This window comes from Geotrypetes seraphini, chromosome 9 (assembly GCF_902459505.1).
Source record: "Geotrypetes seraphini chromosome 9, aGeoSer1.1, whole genome shotgun sequence".
Taxonomy (NCBI): domain Eukaryota; kingdom Metazoa; phylum Chordata; class Amphibia; order Gymnophiona; family Dermophiidae; genus Geotrypetes; species Geotrypetes seraphini.
In genome coordinates this window covers 122,888,582-122,907,400 of record NC_047092.1, presented here as the reverse complement: position 1 = coordinate 122,907,400, position 18,819 = coordinate 122,888,582, and the positions used below count along the sequence as shown (strand labels likewise).

At 43.1% G+C, this 18,819-nt stretch overlaps 1 protein-coding gene across 4 annotated transcripts in view; it reads right to left on the bottom strand.

Moving 5' to 3' along the window:
- The window catches only part of GIGYF2 (GRB10 interacting GYF protein 2), a 674,098-nt gene that overhangs the window by 558,164 nt on the left and 97,115 nt on the right, over nucleotides 1-18,819 (bottom strand). For all 4 annotated transcript variants that reach the window (XM_033959534.1, XM_033959536.1, XM_033959537.1 and 1 more), the window contains one exon: nucleotides 1,425-1,520. In XM_033959534.1, coding sequence (XP_033815425.1) covers nucleotides 1,425-1,520 — 96 coding nt within the window. The remainder of the gene's footprint in view (nucleotides 1-1,424; nucleotides 1,521-18,819) is intronic.

The window sequence follows — 18,819 nt, the reverse complement described above, 5'->3', positions numbered from 1 at the left end:
GTCGTTCCTCATATTCCAAGTTCTCCATGCCCTTTATTAGCTTCGCTGCTCGTCTCTGCACCCTCTCAAGTACTTTTAAATCCTTTTTTAGGTATGGAGACCAGTGCTGGATGCAGTATTCCAAGTGTGGTCTGACCATCGCTCTATATAGCGGTAGTATTACTTTCTCCGATCTATTTGTGATTCCCTTCTTTATCATGCCTAGCATTCTATTTGCCTTATTCGCTGCCGCCACGCATTACGCCGAAGGCTTCAGGGTCCTATCGATTAATACGCCAAGGTCCCTTTCCTGTTCAGTTTTTCCTAGAGTTGCACCCGACATACTGTACTTGTGTTCCTTATTTTTTCTGCCTAAGTGCATGACTTTGCATTTTTCCACATTAAACTTCATCTGCCATTTATCTGGCAGATGAAGTTTAATGTGGAAAAATGCAAAGTCATGCACTTAGGCAGAAAAAGATAATTGGTCTGCCAAAGCCCGGCCTCGAGGAGGACTCAATGACCTCAAGGCGCCTCGAGTGGTGATGGAAGGCGAAGCCTCTCTAGAGTACTAGTAACCCAAAGAGCAAGCAAACCTGGAGGAGGCATTGGAATCAACTGAGTCCTTGAGTTCTGGAAGTGGAGACCTCAATCGAGGTGTTGGATGCCTCACAGAGCTGGTATCTCTCTCTCCCTCCCTTTCCAGGAGCCCACGGTTATACGGGTGCTGACAGCTAGTCGGTAAAAAACTAGCCATCTACTCCACAACTCCATACTGTGCTTTACACTCCAAATTAATACAGTCATTTGTCCCTCTACCCTGCGTGAGACCTACGATGTTGCCCGGCTTCATCAATACCTGTGGCGGTACTGCACACAAGTATCTCCTCTCTAGACAGTAATTTCTGCTCTAACATGGTCTGGCAGATTACAACATTGATCAAAACAGTAACATTAATCAATGTAGCAGTAACAGTAAATCAAAACACAAAGATCAAACAATCTGTGAAACAGGTATAAGTGTACACTTAGGGGGATCAGGTTTGTTGTTAGAATATATTACTGATGTGGTAAATTGGTGTGGGGGGTGTTACTAGTAAAAATAAGATCTTGTTGTTCTTATATTCTGTTTCATAAACTTTTGAAGTCATATTTGTTTTCTAAATTTTTTGTTGTTACTGCTTTTTCTTGTAGATATTGTTTTATTGCCTTCTATAGTTCTTAAATTGTTAAACTCACTCTGAACCTACATTTAGGTAGAGTAATGGGCTATAAGTAAGTATTCATTATCATTATCACATTGGTGCATCTTTATGGAAGATGGCAGAGTTTACATATTACTTTTGAAGTACTCAAAGTCCTCCCTCATACAACAGCAGTGCAAGATAAACTCTGCACCCATAACCAGATAAGATTTATTCCCTATTCATAATGCTTTTACAAACCTGTTCTTCCTCTGTAAAAGGTACAAGTGCCAGTGGTAGCAGGGGCTCCTCTTGTAAAATAGGTAGAAACTCCTTATCCTGAAGATCAGAAGGAATCTGCAAACAGAAAATAAGAATATGCTGAACTGTTAATTTTCCCAAGATCAAAAGCAAGATTTAAGAGCTTTTACTTGCAAAATGGCACGATCAGATATTCAACCATAGAAACATGATGACAGATAAAGGCCAAATGGCACATCCAGTCCACCCATCCGCAGTAACCATTATCTCTTCCTCTCTCTAAGAGATCTCAAGTGCCTATCCCAGGCTTTCTTGAAATCAGACACAGTGTGTCTCCACCACTTCTTTAGGGAGACTGTTCCAGGCATCTACCACCCTTTCTGTATAAAAGTATTTCCTTAGAACACTTCTGAGTCTATCACCTGTTAACTTCATCCTATGCCCTCTCATTCCAGAGCTTCCTTTCAAATGAAAGAGACTCAACTCAGACACATTCATGCCACGTAGGTATTTAAACATATCTATCATATCTCCCCTCTCCCGCTTTCCTCCAAAGTATAAAGATTGAGATCTTTAAGTCTGTGCCCATATGCCTTATGACGAAGACCATGCACCATTTTAATATCCTTCCCCGGGACTGACTCCTTCCTTTTTATATGTTTTTGAAGGTGTGGCCTCCAGAATTATATACAGAATTGATGAGTAGTGAAATTTAATATTACTAACGAATTAAGTCACATTAAAAGTCATGAAGGTTTTTTGATCGATGAAAGAAAACCACACCACAATTCCTTATGCGGATTATATTACTATGATCCTCTGGAGTGGCAATTCTGAGATCTTTTCCTTCATTTTGACTTTATTATATATGTCATCTATTTAGATGGTTTTTGCTTTTTTGATTAACCTTTTGGTGGATCTAGTTATTTGGTGGTTAATCCTTTCTCACTTTTTTGTACCACCTTAAGATCATCACATACAATCACACCAAAGTCCCGCTCTTCCATCGTGCACATAAGTTCTTCACCCCCTAAACTGTACTGTTCCCTTGGGTTTGTGCAGCACAAATGCATGACCTTGCACTTCTTAGCATTAAATTTTAGCTGCCAAATTTAAGACCATTCTTCAAGCTTCACGAGGTCTTTTTTCATATTATTCACACCATCCTGGGTATGTACTGTATTGCAGATTTTGGTATCATCCGCAAAGAGACAAATCTTATCCAACAGCCCTGCAGCAATATCGTTATCGTTTATAAAAATGTAAAAAGAACAGGTCAAAGAACAGAACCTTGAGGCACACCACTACCATCTAAAGAAACAGTATACACTTCTCCCTCGGTATTCGTGGGAGTTAGGTGCAGAGCCGGAACGCAAAGTGTGAAAAATCATGAATAAGTTTTCAGCCGGCTCTGACCCACCCCCGCCTCATTCTGGACCTTCCCACCTCTCCCACCTCTCTCCTGGCATTCCAGACCTTATCTGTTGGTCTAGCGGGCTTTCGGGGCAGGAGCGATCTTCCTACGCTCCTGCCCCGTGCGGTTCACTCATAGCAAATGGCTGCCGTGAGTTCTCATCGTAGTCTCAAGAGACTACGGGAACTCACGGCAGCCATTTGCTATGAGTGATCTGCACGGGGCAGGAGCGTAGAAGATCGCTCCTGCCCCGAAAGCCCACTAGGCCACCAGGTAAGATCTGGGATGCCGGGAGGGAGGTGGGGAAGGTTCAGAATTAGCTTCTTTTAAAAAAATAAAAATAAAATTTGCGAATAACCGAATCCTCGGATACTAGAATTGCAGATTCGGAGGGAGAAGTGTATACAGTACTCCCCAAAAATTCAGGGAGGTTCCGTTATAGGAATTCCCGCAAATTTTGAAACAGGAGGCATGAGAGGACAGCTGGAGCGCTGGCGGGTGAAAAAAATCACTTACGGTCTGCTCCAAACCCTCTTTCTGTAATAAAGTTAGGCTACACCAATCAGAAGCTGCTTTGACACACAGCTCCTGATAAGTGTAGCCCGACTTTACTACAGGAAGAGGCGGCCGGAGCAGACCGCGAATGAGCATTTCCGCGATTAGCGAACCACGAATTCACGGGGGAACACTGTACATACTTTTCATCATTCTTTCAGGACACACAGCACACACCTGTTAATTCTGGTATTGCCAGAAGTTGTGGTAAGAGCAGATAGCAAAGCTGGTTTTAAGAAAGGTTTGGACAATTTCCTGGAGGAAAAGTCCATAGGCTGTTATTGAGAAAGACATGGGGGAAGCCACTGCTTGCCCTGGATTGGTAAAATGGAATATTGCTACTACTTGGGTTTTGGCCAGGTACTAGTGACCTTGATTGGCCACCGTGAGAACAGGCTACTGAGCTTGATGGACCATCAGTCTGACCCAGTAAGGCTATACTTATGTTCTTATCACTAGTAGTACTACTACAAACAACTCCCTTCTACTAAATAACACACTACAAAGAAAAAGAGGAAGAAGTGGAAATAGATAATAAGCTCCCTGTCAATGCGAGGGCTTCACAAACATCTTAGCCAAACCAATGTGAAGGACTGTAAAGGAAAAAAACTCAGAGCCCCCCACCCCAAACACCTTATTGAATGAAACAAATATAGGGAAATTTCTCCAGGGGTAAATCTCGTCATTGGCATAAAAAACCTTACACATTGGGAGATGTTATAAGCCTTAAGCAATGCAGGGAAAACACAAATTGAATACTCAAAGCACTCTCAGCTGCTTATCAACTTAATTTAATCGTGAAGAAGAAAGATTGCATATGCTAATCCCACATGAAGATAGGTATGTAAAGCAAGTGTCACATTGACGCGGTGCCCAGCGTTTTGCCGGAAACGACTGCTTCAGGATGTGCAGGCTCCTATGAACAGTGCAAAAGCCCAGCTCAAAAACTGTAACAGCAAAGAAATTAAGCTAAAACAAACAAAAATAAAAAATAAAAAAAAATAAAAACTTTCCTGCTGGCTTACCCAATCACTTGTAACTCCTCTGCTTCTAAGTGGCCTCCCAAACATGGCCGCAGGAAACCACACCTAATAAATCACTGACACCAGCGAGAACCAGCCAATGGCAGTGAAGGTCAAATAAAGTCCCACCCTGATGAAAAAAGGAGCGAAATACAAAAATGCTCTGCCAAAGATGAAAAAACTGTTTCATTCAGAATTAGGGCATTTGATTCCAATCCATCCGGACATTAAGGCCCATAGGTCTTATCACTAGTAGCAACATCAAAAAGATGGATGAAACGTTCTTTGAAGGCTTCTTGATTCACCAAATCACATTTGAATCTGTGCCAGTTCTTTTAAGCTTCTCATATTCCATATTCATCATAAAGTTTCATCAATATGTGAATCCCTGAATTTATTCACTTATGTGGTATTCTTGAACGCTGCCAAATTTCCAATACCTTGAACATGGCCAGATAATCTGCCTCTTTCAAAGCAGCCTTTTCTCAGTGTATAAGTACATCATCAATCGAAGAACATCCCCACTGGCTGGGAAATGGGAACTGGACAGTTCATCAATGCCCTTCTCTAGCAGCCATACTTCAGCATGGCTTCTAGTCTTTTAGGCACATATACCAAAAAATATCTCTCTATATTCAGAGATATGAAGTTCTGTAAGGAATAATCCCCATATCGGAGCTTACCATCCAGTCATTGCATATGGTAACGTCTAATTTTAATTTATGTACCTTTGTGCTAGTTTAGCTTATTATTACTTTTGCTGAAATTCACTTGTAGTTTAAACATGGCAAAAAGACAAGCCACACAACTTGAAATGGATAAGCTTCTTAACTGTATGTTCAGGGTCCCGACGTGGCCGCGTTTTAGTAACTTCCTCAGGAGACCCAAAATGAAATTCAAATACTGCAGGCTTAAGCTGTGAACTGCACTACAAAGGGCTTCTGAATGACTTGCTCTGTGGCGTGGCTATGATTGCATTACCTCCCAAAATTTAAACGTTGATCAGTGCTTTCAATGGTGTTGTCTCATTGTAACTGGCTTCTAGTCTTTGGCATTCTTATTTCTTAGTTTTTATCCTAAAATGTGAAATTAACTCAGTTTTCAACTGCCTATTTATTACTAAACTAACTTTCTGCTTCAGGCAACTGCAGGGCCTTTGCTAGGCTGGCCCACTTCGATGATGCGAGGAGGGCCAGACTAGCAAAAGCCTCAAGGCTGCCTGATGAAACCGCAGCTAAACTAATCCTAGCAGCAGCTGTGTAGCTAAGTTAAAACCACACAGTGAACTGCCGCTAGCCTAGAGAGAGGAGAGGTATGCTGGACAGGGAAGGAAGAAAGGGAGAAGTGGTACTGCTGGACAGGGGGGGAGGGAAGAAGGAAGAGAGAAGTGGTACTGCTGGACAGGGGGGAGGAGGGAAGGGAGAAGGGATACTGCTGGACAGTGGGAAGGAGAAAGGGTACTGCTGGACATGGGGGGAGGTAAAAGGAAGGGAGAAGAGGTGCTGCTAGACCTGGCAGAAAGGGAGGGAAAGGAAAGGTGCTACACACTGGAGGGGAGGGTGAGATGGTGCTTGGGGAGAGAGAATGTTGGGTTGGGGGTGGGAAGGGGGGATGCCACTTGAAGGAAGAGGCAAGGACAGAGAGAGAAAGCGTGCAGGAGGCAGAAAGTGTTTGACTCATGGGAGGGCGAGATGGATGGGGAGGACAGAAAGGAGGGGAGGAGAAATGTTACACTCTGGGGAAGGGAGAGAGGGCAGAGAGTGAAAAGTTGGACTCATGGAGGGAGTTAAGTTAAGGCCAAAGATGGATGCAAGGCAGAAAGTGAAGATGGAGAGAAAAATAGTCAATGGATAAGAAGGCCATGGAAACATAGTTAAAAGCACAGAAAAATAAGGTCACCAGAAAACAAAGGTAGGGAAAATTATTTTATTTTCAATATAGTAATTGAAATGTGTCAGTTTTGAAAATTTATATCTGCTGTGTATATGAAAAATGAATGGAAAAAATTGCACTACAATTTGTAAAGGGGGTGGGATCTGTGGAAGAGCCTGGGTGTGTCTAAGGTGGAGTTTGGGAGGTCTGTGGTTGGGGGTACTCAGTTGATATTTGTTAGACTTCCCCGCTGGCACGCCCTACTGTCTTTTCAGGGCCTGTCTGGAGGGCCTCTGTGCATGCATGGATGTCAGCCTGATGATATCACGTGCGCCCCAGCCTTGGCCACTACCTTTAATGTGCCCTGGCTCGAGAAAGTTTGAGAGACACTGCTTTAGACCAAGTATGTCAACATAAGGCCCATCTGGCCGTTTTATGCGGCCCGCGATGACTGTGCACCTGAAACTACACTCTCCCTTCCTAATCCCCAGTCCTTGCAGCCTCTGTCCTTCCCAACCCCCTCGCAGACCATGAGCATCTGTCCTTGATTTCTCAACCTCCTCCCACCGCAGCCCATGCAGCATGACCTTCCCTCATTCCCAACCCCAGCCCTCCCCTCTCAGCTGAATCCTACAGTACGACAGTCCCCAGTTCCCAACTCCCCCATCTACCACCTCCCCACCACTGAAATGTTAAATCTTTGGGCAGCTGCCGCAAAGCCAGCCTCCAGCCGTCGGCCGTCAGCGCAGAAAGAACACTTCCAGGGCAGGCTGACTGCGGGAGGCTGGCACAGCAATGGGTGTGGCAAGGAAGAGATAAGAAGAAACGCTTCTTCTTTTTTTTTTAATTCTTTATTCATTTTACATCTTACAACAAGTGTATCATAAAATAACATTTGAACTTACACAATATCACTTGATTCTCTATCAATTTAACTTAAATCATGATATTTAAACCCTCCCTCCCAAACCTAATAATTCATATGTAGTACATATATCATATAATATATTATATATTCTGTCCTATTAATCTAATCATTTAATATCAAATCTGAAATCACCCCCCCATACTTTGCAATTATACCTATTAGGGAAAAATGATAATCCAATAATTACTCATTACAATATTCTATTAATAGCTTCCAAACCTCCTGAAAGTTATTAAAATTACCTTTCTGCAAGGCTAACATTATTTCCATCTTGTGTATATATGACATAATGAATTCCACCAAAAACTATAATTTAATCTATTCCAATTTTTCCAATTAAATGTAATCTGCTGAATGGCAACTCCTGTCATAATAAGTAATAGCTTATTTTTCTTTGCAGAAATTTGACTTTTCTTCCTCATTGACATTCCAAATAGGATAGAGCCACAGGATTTTCCAATAAACAATTTATTTGGCCCCAAATTGATTTCCAAAAAGCCAAAATGAATGGTCAATAGAACAATAAATGATCTAAAGTCCCCGCTTCGAGATGACAATGCCAACATCTATTAGACTTAGAGCTATCTAATTTTTGTAAATGAACAGGGGTCCAGAAAGCTCAGTGCAATAGAAAAAAACAAGTTTGTCTCATAGATGCCGACATTGTACAACTCATCCTCCAAGACCAAATTCGTGGCCATTGAGATGCAGTAATTTGATGCTTAATCTCAATACTCCAAATGTCTCTAAGACCAGTTTTTGGTTTTTTATTCATAAATCCAGATATCAATTTATACCACTGTGCGGCCTGGTGTCCCAGGAAGTCCACCTGAAAACACAAGAACTCTAGACTATATTGATTATTAAGATTTTTCCATTCAGGGAACCCTGCCTGAATGGCCTGCTTCAGTTGCAACCATCTATAACTTTGTGATTTATTAAGACCAAATTTATGCTGCAACTGTGAAAAATCAAGCAGTTTACCATTAGAAATAACATCGTCCAAAGTTCTTATACTTGCCATAATCCAATACTTCCAGATGACCTTAAATCCGCTTATTTGAATTTTGGAGTTAAGCCATATAGATTGATTTGTTGATTTATGTATAGGAACAGGTGTTAAATTATTCACAAATCTCAAAGTTTTCCATGTATCAACTAACACTCTGTTTTCTTTATATATCCTAGGCATTTTGATACAAAGAACATGGTTTAATCGCAGAGGAAAAATGAGTCGCCATTCCAACCACAACCAGTCTGGAATATTATCAATGGGCTCTGGGAGGACATATCTTGGCACAAAATATAGGCTTGATAATACCTTTAAAAATTGGGAAAATTTACCCCCCTTCCCTAATTGACTTTTGCAAAGACACTAAAGCAATTCTAGCAATTTTACCATTTTACGCTTCTTATGGGGAGAAGAAAGTGGAGGAGATGGTACACATGGATAGATGAGAAACGAAGAAATGGAAAAGTAGATAGATTTTGAGAAGAAAGCAGAAAAATGGAAGAAAGTTGAATGCTAAAAAGTTAATGTTAAAGATGGATGTATGGCAGAAAGTGAAGGAGAGAAAAACAGCAAATGAATAAGGTGGCCCTGGATACACAGTTAAGAGCACAGAAAGAGTGAAGTGCAGCCACAGACTTGGAAAAGATGATTTGAAAACCAAAATCACCAGACAACAAAGGTAGGGGGAAATGATTTTATTTTCAATTTAGTGATTAAATTGTGTCAGCTTTGAGAATTTACATCTGCTGTCTATATTTTGCACTGTTCGCAGAGGCCCCGTCAGGTGTACCCTGGCATAGTTTTAGTCCCCATATCACTGTATGCTTCTCAAGGGAGATGTGCATCTAATTTACCCTTACCCGTATCACTCTGTGCCACTCTTAAGGAGATGTGCATGCATCTAGTTTACCCTTAAATCCTAGAACGGTGTATTCTGCAATTACTTCCTCTGGGAGAGCATTCCAGGTGTCTACCACTCACTGCATGAAACAGAACTTCCTGATATTCGTCCTCGACCTGTCCCCCCTCAGCTTCAGTCTATGTCTTCTTGTCCGTGTCACATTGGACATTGTAAATAACTGCTTTCCCTGCTCCATTTTGTCGAATCCTTTCAGTATTTTGAAAGTCTCGATCAGATCCCCTCGCAGTCTCCTCTTCTCAAGGGAGAACAACCCCAGTCTCCTAAGTCGTTCCTCATAGTTCAGGTTCTCCATATCTTTCACTAGCTTCGTTGGAGATGGCAATTCTTATGTTCTTATGTTTCTATTTTTCTGGGGTTGTACTGCATGCAGAGTTTTGCATCTTAGAGTTTCATTTGTATATTAGTAATTTTAGTTTGTGGTCCTGTATTTGCATAGGGGTTATCTGTGTTCTGGTAGGAATGAATGTTGAGAAGCATACAGTGTGCTTTGTGTAGTTTTAATTTTATGGTTAACCATTATGTGTTGTTAGTAAGATTATATTATATGTATATATGAAAAATGAATGGAAAAATGGTATTACAATTAGTACTATTATGAGGGAGGGATCCAGGGCGGACTTTGCCCCCCCCCCAACAAAAAGTGTTCCGCTGCCTATGTCTACAATGACTATTTGAATAAAGTTGGGATTAAGTATGGTAGCATCTATGAGGGGAAAATAACCAGGTGACTCGCTGGAATGGTGTCTCAGGGTGAGGAAGGATCTATACTTCTACTAAGATTAAGTATCTTAATAAAAAATTTGGCTCCTGTGTTTTAGATTTCAGCTCCTTATGTGATTGAGTTTGACACCCCTGCTTTAGACTATTACTCCCCCTCACCACTGCTCAGCCAATCTCCTCAGGAGTGACCATCCTGGTTTATGCCAAGGAAGCAACCTGAACTCCTAAAATGAGCTTAGAGCTCCACTAGTATTGTCTTGCTATTCAGAACATAGTAGATATACAAGGTAGGGGTGAGACACTGATAAGCCAAGGTCAGGAGAGAGACCCTGAAGTGATAGAGTCTGAGGATCTCACGGTGAAATAATATAAGGCAGTGGTCATGACCAGAAGAATGTTAGGCTGAGTATAGAGAGGTATAACCAGCAACAATGGCAACTTATGCTTATTATTATTTCTATAGCGCTACCAGAAGCACACAGCACTGCACATTAAACATGCAAGAGATAGTCCCTGCCCGATAGAACTTACAATCAAATTATGTCAGACACACAGGACAAAAAAGTGAATCTATATACGCTGTTCAAGTAGGGAATGATGAGGTGGATAGGGTGGGGAACTATAGAGGGAATATACAGCAGAAATAAGTGCTTTACAAGCTGGTTAGGACCTAAATGCAGTTTCAAATAAGTTGGCTTTCAGAATTGTTTTGAATACTGCCAGAGACAGAGCCTGATGCATTGAGCCAGGCAGATTGTTCCAGGCATACAGTGCAGCAAGGTAGAAGGTTTGGAGTTGGGAGTTGGCTGTAGAGGAGAAGGGTACTGCCAAGAGAGACTTGACCAATGAATGGAGTTCTCAGGGCGGACTGTTGAGGAGAGATACTGAGGAGCTGCAGAGTGAATACATTTGTAAGTTACTAATAGGGAGTTTGACCTGTATGCAGAAATGGACAGGGAGCTAGTGAAGCAACTCGAGGAGAGGGGTAACATGAGCACAATGGCACTGGCGGCAGCAGAATTTTGTAGACTGAACGGGAAAGAGATGACTTCGTGGAAGATCGGTGAGAATCAAGTTGCAGTAGGCTAGGCAAGAGGGGATGAGAGCATGGATCAGTGTCTTGGCACATTGTCAGAGAGAGAACTGATTTTAGTGATGTTGCAGAGCTTTAGAAACAAAGCAACAAGAAGAGGGAACCAATAACACACCAAACAGTGGACTCAAAACAGCACCAGGGGCCTTGTAGACTGGGATAGTAAAGTTCACTTTATTGAATGACCTGATACGGGCTGGGTTGCAGCAAACAATGTCTGCATCAGGGATCCATATAACTTCAGTCAGTTGATCAATTTGCCAAATTATGTGAACTCACAGAGAACAATCCACTTCCAATCTAAGAGGCCCCTATTACTGTAGAGAAATATTTGTTGGATATGCAGAAAGGAGGAAAGAAACAAGTCAAAGATGACAGAGGTTGCGAGACAACGAGACAAGGAGGATGAGAGCATTATCCACTGATATAGAGAACGGAGGAAGGAGGGTTTAGGAGGAAAGATGAGGAGTTCAGTCTTGGTCATGTTTAATTTTAGATGTCGGCGAGACATCCAGGTAGCAATTTCAGATAAGTAGGCCGAGACTCAGGCCTAGACCGTAGAAATATCAGGTGTAGAGAAGTAGATTTGCGAGTCATCAGCATAGAGGTGATACTGGAAGCCAAGATCAGAGCACCAAGGAAAGAAGTGTAGATGGAGAAAAGAGGTTCCAGGACCGAGTCTTGAGGTACACCGACTGATAGCTGAATGGCTGCAAAGAAGGATCCTCCACAGATTATGCTAAAAGTGCGACAGGAAAGGTATGAAGAAAACCATGAGATAACAGAGCCTTGAAATCCCAGTGAGGACAGCGTATCAGTGATCTACAATATCAAATGCTGTAGATAGATCAAGAAGGTTTGAGTAGAGGCCTCTGGACTTGGTCAGGAGCAGGTCTTTGGAGATTCTAGTAAGGGCAATTTTTTTTAAAATGAAGAGGGCAAAATCCAAATTGAAGCGGGTCAAGGATAGCTTGAGACAAAAGAAAATCAAGACAGCGGCAGTGATCAGCACATTCAAGTAGCTTGGATAAAAAGGGGCGGAGGGAGATGGGGCAGAAGAAAAGTGTTAATGTCTTCTGTACAAGCAGTTGGTGAAAGCTGGTAAGTCTGACGTCTGTGTTAACTAAATTAATGAGAATGCTTTCAAAACAGAGAATAGTGAAATTTCTGGAATTCAATAGATTACATGACCCACGTAACATGGTTTCACTAGAGGCAGGTCTTGTCAGACAAATCTGGCCAATTTCTTTGGCTGGATGACCATAGAGTTGGACAGAGGGAAAGCACTAGATGTGGTGTATTTAGATTTTAGCAAAGCCTTTGAAACAGTTCCACACTGGTGTCTTAAATAAACTGATTGCCCTCGTCACAGACTAGGTTAGGAATTGCTCGAGTGGAAAGTGACAGAAGGTAGTGGTAAATGGAGCTCACTCTGAAAAAAGGGATTTGGGATGTTATCAGTAGTGTGCCGCAAGGTTCGTTTTTTGGGCCTGTTCTTTATTTTTAACATTTTTGTAAGTGATAATGCTGAAGGGCTGTCTGGTAAGATTAGCCTCTTTGCAGATGAAACAAATCTGTAGTAGGGCAGACACCCCTGAAGGTGTGGCTAACATGAGGAAAAACTTAGCAAAGCTTGAAGAATAGTCTGAAGCTAGCAACTACAATTTAATGCCAAGAAATGTAGGGTCTGCATTTGGGCTGCAAAACTCAAAGAAGAATGTGTGCACGGTGTGTGACGGGTATGATCATATGTGATGATCTTAAGGTGGCCAAACAGGTAAAAAAAAAATAGCGATAGCAAAAGCTAGAAGGATGCTTGTGTGCATAGGGAGAAGAATGGCCAGTAGGAAAAGGAGGTAATGATGCCCCTGTATAAGACTCTGGTAAGACCTCATTTAAAATATTATGTACAATTCTGAAGACCACACCTTCAAAAAAATATAAACAAAATGAAGTTGGTTCAGTGGGTGGCTACTAAAATGGTCAGAGCTCATCAAAAAGTGTATAGAGACAAAGATCTCAATATGTATACTTTGGAAGAAATGCAGGAGAGAGGAGATATGATAGAAATCTTTAAATACCGTATTTTCGCGGATATAACGCGCGCGTTATACGCGTTTTTACGTACCGCGCATACCCCTCGCGCGTTATATGCGTGAGCGCGGTATACAACTTTTTTTTTTCAATCCGATCGGCATCCCTCCTACGAACCGGTATCCTCCCCCCCCCCGCTCACCCCTCCCCCGCGATCCTACATCCTCCCCCAGCACCGCAAAACATGCCTTACCCGATTGGGCACCGGCACCAGCACCAATGCACAGGATGTGCCAGTGCCCGAAGATCCTCCCTCGTTGGTTTGGGTTGGTTTGGGCTGGGCTGAGCTGGGCGGTGCGGTGCAGGAGAGATTCTCCTTCTTCCTGCGCCGGGCTGGACTAGGCTTTGAGCATTTGCGCATGCTCAAAGCCTTCTGGTCTCGCTCTCTCCGAGATTTCGAGAGAGCGAGACCAGAAGGCTTTGAGCATGCGCAAATGCTCAAAGCCTAGTCCAGCCCGGCGCAGGAAGAAGGAGGATCTCTCCTGCGCCGCACCGCCCAGCTCAGCCCAAACCACTCACGTCACACACCCCTCCCCCGCGATCCTACATCCCCCCCCCCAGCACCGCAAAACATGTCTTACCCGATTGGGCACCGGCACCAGCACCAATGCACAGGATGTGCCAGTGCCAGTGCCCGAAGATCCTCCCTCGTTGGTTTGGGTTGGTTTGGGCTGAGCTGGGCGGTGCGGCGCAGGAGAGATCCTCCTTCTTCCTGCGCCGGGCTGGACTAGGCTTTGAGCATTTGCGCATGCTCAAAGCCTTCTGGTCTCGCTCTCTCCGAGATTTCGAGAGAGCGAGACCAGAAGGCTTTGAGCATGCGCAAATGCTCAAAGCCTAGTCCAGCCCGGCGCAGGAAGAAGGAGGATCTCTCCTGCGCCGCACCGCCCAGCTCAGCCCAAACCAACCCAAACCAACGAGGGAGGATCTTCGGGCACTGGCACTGGCACATCCTGTGCATTGGTGCTGGTGCCGGTGCCCAATCGGGTAAGACATGTTTTGCGGTGCTGGGGGGGGGGGATGTAGGATCGCGGGGGAGGGGTGTGTGACGTGAGCGGGGGGGGGAGGATGCCGGTTCGTAGGGGGATGCCGGATCGGATTGGAAAAAAAAAGTTGTAAAACGCGGGTAAGCTAGCGGGGGGGAGGATGTCGGTTCGGAGTAGGCGGGAGAGGTTTTAGCATGCGCGGTATACGCATGTGCGCGCTATATTAAATTTTTTTAACATAGATTTGTGTTCCCCGCGCGCTATACCCGTGTGCGCGTTTTACACGGGTGCGCGTTATATCCGCGAAAATACGGTATATCCATGGCATAAATGCGCAGGAGATTCTCTTTCAACTGAAGGAAGCTCTGGTTTGATGAGGCATAGGATGAAGGTGAAAGGGGACAAGACTCAGAAGTAACCCAAGAAATGTTTCTTTAGGAAAGAGTGGTGAATTCGTAGGAATGGCCTGCTGGTGGAGGTGGTAGAGACAAAAACTATTTGAATTCAAGAAAGTTTGGGACAAGTTCATAGGATCTCTAGGAAACTGAAAGAGAGTATTTGACATGGACGGGAAGGACTGGACCATATGGGCTTTTATCTGCCTTCATTTTTTCTATGACGATATCCATTCTCTTCTTGATGCCACCTTTTCCATCTTGTCCCTCAAAAAGTTACTGTCTCAACAAAAGACATCCGTCAGCTTTTCCTGAACCACTAGTTCAAGGTCTAAGATATGCAGCCATGAGATTCCACGCATACCAATATCAACAGTGGAAAGCCAAAGTCAGAAGTGTCAAAAGGTAGCCCATGCCAAATGCTTCCTGCACTTTCTCTGCTTAGCAGCTACCTGGTGAACTCGTGCAGCTTGCTCCAGTGGGAGTATAACTGCAATCTCAAGCAATGCCCACCAATGATAAGAATGTAAGAAGCGCCATTTCCGGATCAGACCCTCGGTCCATCAAGTCCGGCGATCTGCATACGCAGAGGTCCCGCCAGGTGTACACTTGGCGTAATTTTTAGACACCCATATCCTTCTATGCCTCTCGTAGGAAATGTGCATCTAGTTTGCTTTTGAAACCTAGGACGGTCAATTCCGCAATAGCCTCCTCTGGGAAAGCATTCCAGGTGTCAACCACTCTCTTAGCTTCATTCCATGTCCTCTTGCTCGTATAGAGTTGGGTAGGACTGAATGTGGTTGATGAGCATTAGGCCCTAAAAGCTTTCCTCCCAAAAGACTCCAGTGTATGAGAATCTCTGCCCAGGGGAGCTGAGGCTTGGGCCCTCAAGTTTCTGGCTCTTTTGAGGACAGATCTGACCACCATGGAGTGATGCAGCAACTGTGGCTTCTCAAATCCAGAAACCTTCTGGACTCTACACTTGGCCTACACAAAGAAGGGTCATAGCTTCCTTAGGAGGATAGTCATAATTGAGGATAGTTAACCTCTCCCCTTTGGGCTTGTCCTCTACTTTAAACCAAAGAAAATGGCCTCCACTATTTCCCTAACAAAACAAAACAAAAAAAAACAACACAACAAAGAAGAGTTCCTCTGGAGGGGATTTTCTTCTTTCCTGCAGGGGGGAGGGAATTAAAGGAAAGCTAAGAAACCTCTCCTCCGAGAAATCCTCTGGCTCCCTCTCAGATGCCCAGGAATGGCCTGACTTAGATTTGGCAAAGTATTCTTCATCAGAAATCTGAGTCTGTGCCTGCCTCAACGGACTAGAAAGGTGCCCAGAATCAGAGGACCCTGTAGTGCAGATTCTCTCTGGGATTGCTTCCTCCATGGGCTGGAGAGGGTCACCATATTTGTCAGTGGTAGCTCTGATGCCCGGTGAAGCATCTGAATTGACAACCGCCTGACAGGCAGGGCATTAGTCTCCTAAGGGGCTGGAGCAAATCTACAGTTGACACAAGTACCCTCAATGCTTCCATGTCATGCCACCCTAAGATGTACCCCGGATCAACAACGCGGGCATAATTAAAGACAGGGCTGGTACGGAGGCAGCCTGAGATGTTGGTACCGACTCACAAGCAGGGTTTCAGCTTCGAGAAGACTGGCACATAACACAATTGAAAAGCCTCTCTAGCTTTCTTTGTTCTCTTCTGCTTTTGAGCACAAAGAGAACAATTAGAGGTCATCTTATGATCAGAGCCCAGATAGGCGAGAAGGCACTCGCCTGTGTGCACAGCGGGTTTACCAAAAACTTCTTGAATTCTAGGACATCAACTAGAGTTTGAAATGGGGTTTCGTCGAGGGATGTTACCCATTTGTAAGATCCTATGTCCTGCTTATCTTGGGAAAAAATACATATTTTTTTTAAACCATTAATCCAAGAGTATGGCACTAAAAAGCATTCAAGTTTTTGTGCTATCAGAGCATCACTTAAGGAAAAATTGTGTCTTACCTAATAATTTTATTTCCTTTAGTCACAGCAGATGAAACCAAAGACTATGACCATCTAACAGCAGGAGATAGAGAGCATTAAACTGTCACACAAGGCGGCATGCTTCTTGGTCAGCCAGCATTTCTCATAACAAAGCAGGATGACAATTAGTAAAAATGATACAAGTAGAACTCCTTCCTCACTGCCTCTAGATATGAATCTGACAATACTGTAATCAGAACTTGATGACACCAGAAGGCTGAACACCTAAGTAAGAAAAAGAAATATGAAAGGGAGGGACTTAGGATTCATCTGTTGTGAGTAAAGGAAAGATCATCATCAGGTAAGACAATTTTTCTTTCCTTGTCATCAGCAGCAGTGAATTCAGATTCTTCAACATCGACCGCTGTCCAAAGTAATAAGAACATAAGCAATGCCTCCGCTAGGTCAGACCTGAGGTCCATCGTGCCCAGCAGTCCGCTCACGCGGCGGCCCAACAGGTCCAGAACCTGTGCAGTGATCCTCTATCTATACCCCTCTATTTCCTTTTCCAGCAGGAAATTGTCCAATCCTTTCTTAAACCCCAATACCGTACTCCAGCGTATTCCAGGTGTCCACCACACGCTTGCTTAACAGTCTATCAGGCAATTAGAAAAAGAAATAGCCTCCTTGAGAACACAAAATAGTGCTATGCCTGCTCCAAAAATTGAGAGAAAAGTAATGCCTACTGTGTAGGGTTACCAAATTTTCTGTTCAGAAAATCTGGACCCTTAAACCCGCCCCCAGGCCTGCCCCCTGCTGCCTGCTCTGGTCGGGCAGGAGAGCATGCGCGCATGTGACACGATGACGTCACGCGTGTGCGCATGATGTCATTGTGTTGCCCTCCTGCCCAACGGCGATTTAGAGGGAGAGTTTTGGAAAAGCCGTCCGGAACCCCTAGATTAATGATTTAGATTGCATTTCAGGACGTATCATCAGATTTGGGCACAAATAGTTGTTGAGGAAAGGCTCTGGTGTTAATTTAATTCCCTCCCAGCCTCCCACCCGTCCCAAAGCAGAGCTTTTTGATTTATAGGCTCTCCAGCCAACCAGGAACAGGGAATTACTTTGGTAGGATTGTTCTGCCCTTTCCTTTTTTTCCTTCCAGGTGTAAGTACTTCTTTCTGCACCACAGTATAGCTGGGAAACATGGTATTACCAAAGCTGCTGCTCAGGTTACAACTTTTGTCTCTGTGCAGACAGAAAATGTTACCCAGGCAGAGAGAATAGTTCCATGTACAAGCTGTCTTCAACTTGAATCCCTCATGTAGGAAATAAAAGAACTGAGAGAGGAGGTGGCAAGACTAAGAAGAATCCATGAGAATGAGAGGTACTTATTGAAAGGTTAGGTGAATAAATTATCTGGTATCCAATGATTATCTTTTGCAGTAATTGTATGGGTTATTCATATTTATAAGTATAAATGTAATATGATATTGTGAATGGTTTAAGATTTTAAAAGAAGGGGCTTTTTAATAATATCCCTAGTACTCTCAATCTATGACCAAGTGCAATCCTGTTAAACGTTCCAAAGTACATGGATCAGGCAGAGCCAAATAGTACAAAACACAGCAGCAAGAGTCCTGCTGGGTAAATCGAAGCAGAAGAGTGCCACCCGCTACACTGGCTCTCGATCGAAGCAGGATGATATTCAAAATCATGCACATCTTGGAGCCGCAATAGGATCATTCCACGTGAAGTGTCCCACTTCACCATCAAGGATTTTGAAGAAACTTTGTATGCTGAATTTTACATGACCCAAACCAACTCTGGTAAAGTTTAAGATCTGCCAGTGGAATACTTGTGGAGATATAGCTCTTTGTTTGATACCATACCATGACCATGTACAGTATCCCTGCACAATTTTGACAAATTTGAGTCAAAATATTTCCTTGATCTTTTAAGCTAAACAAAAAAAACTTGGCAATCTTATACAACTTTTTACGATCTATCGAATGGAACTAATGCAGATTTTCAATGTTTGAAACTGATGTACATAAAAAGCCTCAAACTGGGCCGAAAAAATGGACAGTGTTAAAAAATTTTAAAGTTTAGCCTTCTGTGGTTCCTGTAATAAGCTATCCCTGTAAAAGTTTGTCTTGTTATTTTGTGACATGACCTTGTTCTCAAATATACAATTTCAATTTATGAGCTAATCTCATTACTTTATAATTTCAATTTAAAGTTTGTGGTTTTTCAAAAAATGTAAAAAATTGGACATTTTTTTTAACCAGATTTTACAAAACAAGAATATTAAAGAAATATTTTCAAACTAACTCTTTTAAAGCATGTTTCAGACCCCTTGAAAATTTTTTTGCTTTTCAACGCAAGCAGTGCCCGATACTATAGGTCAAAGGTC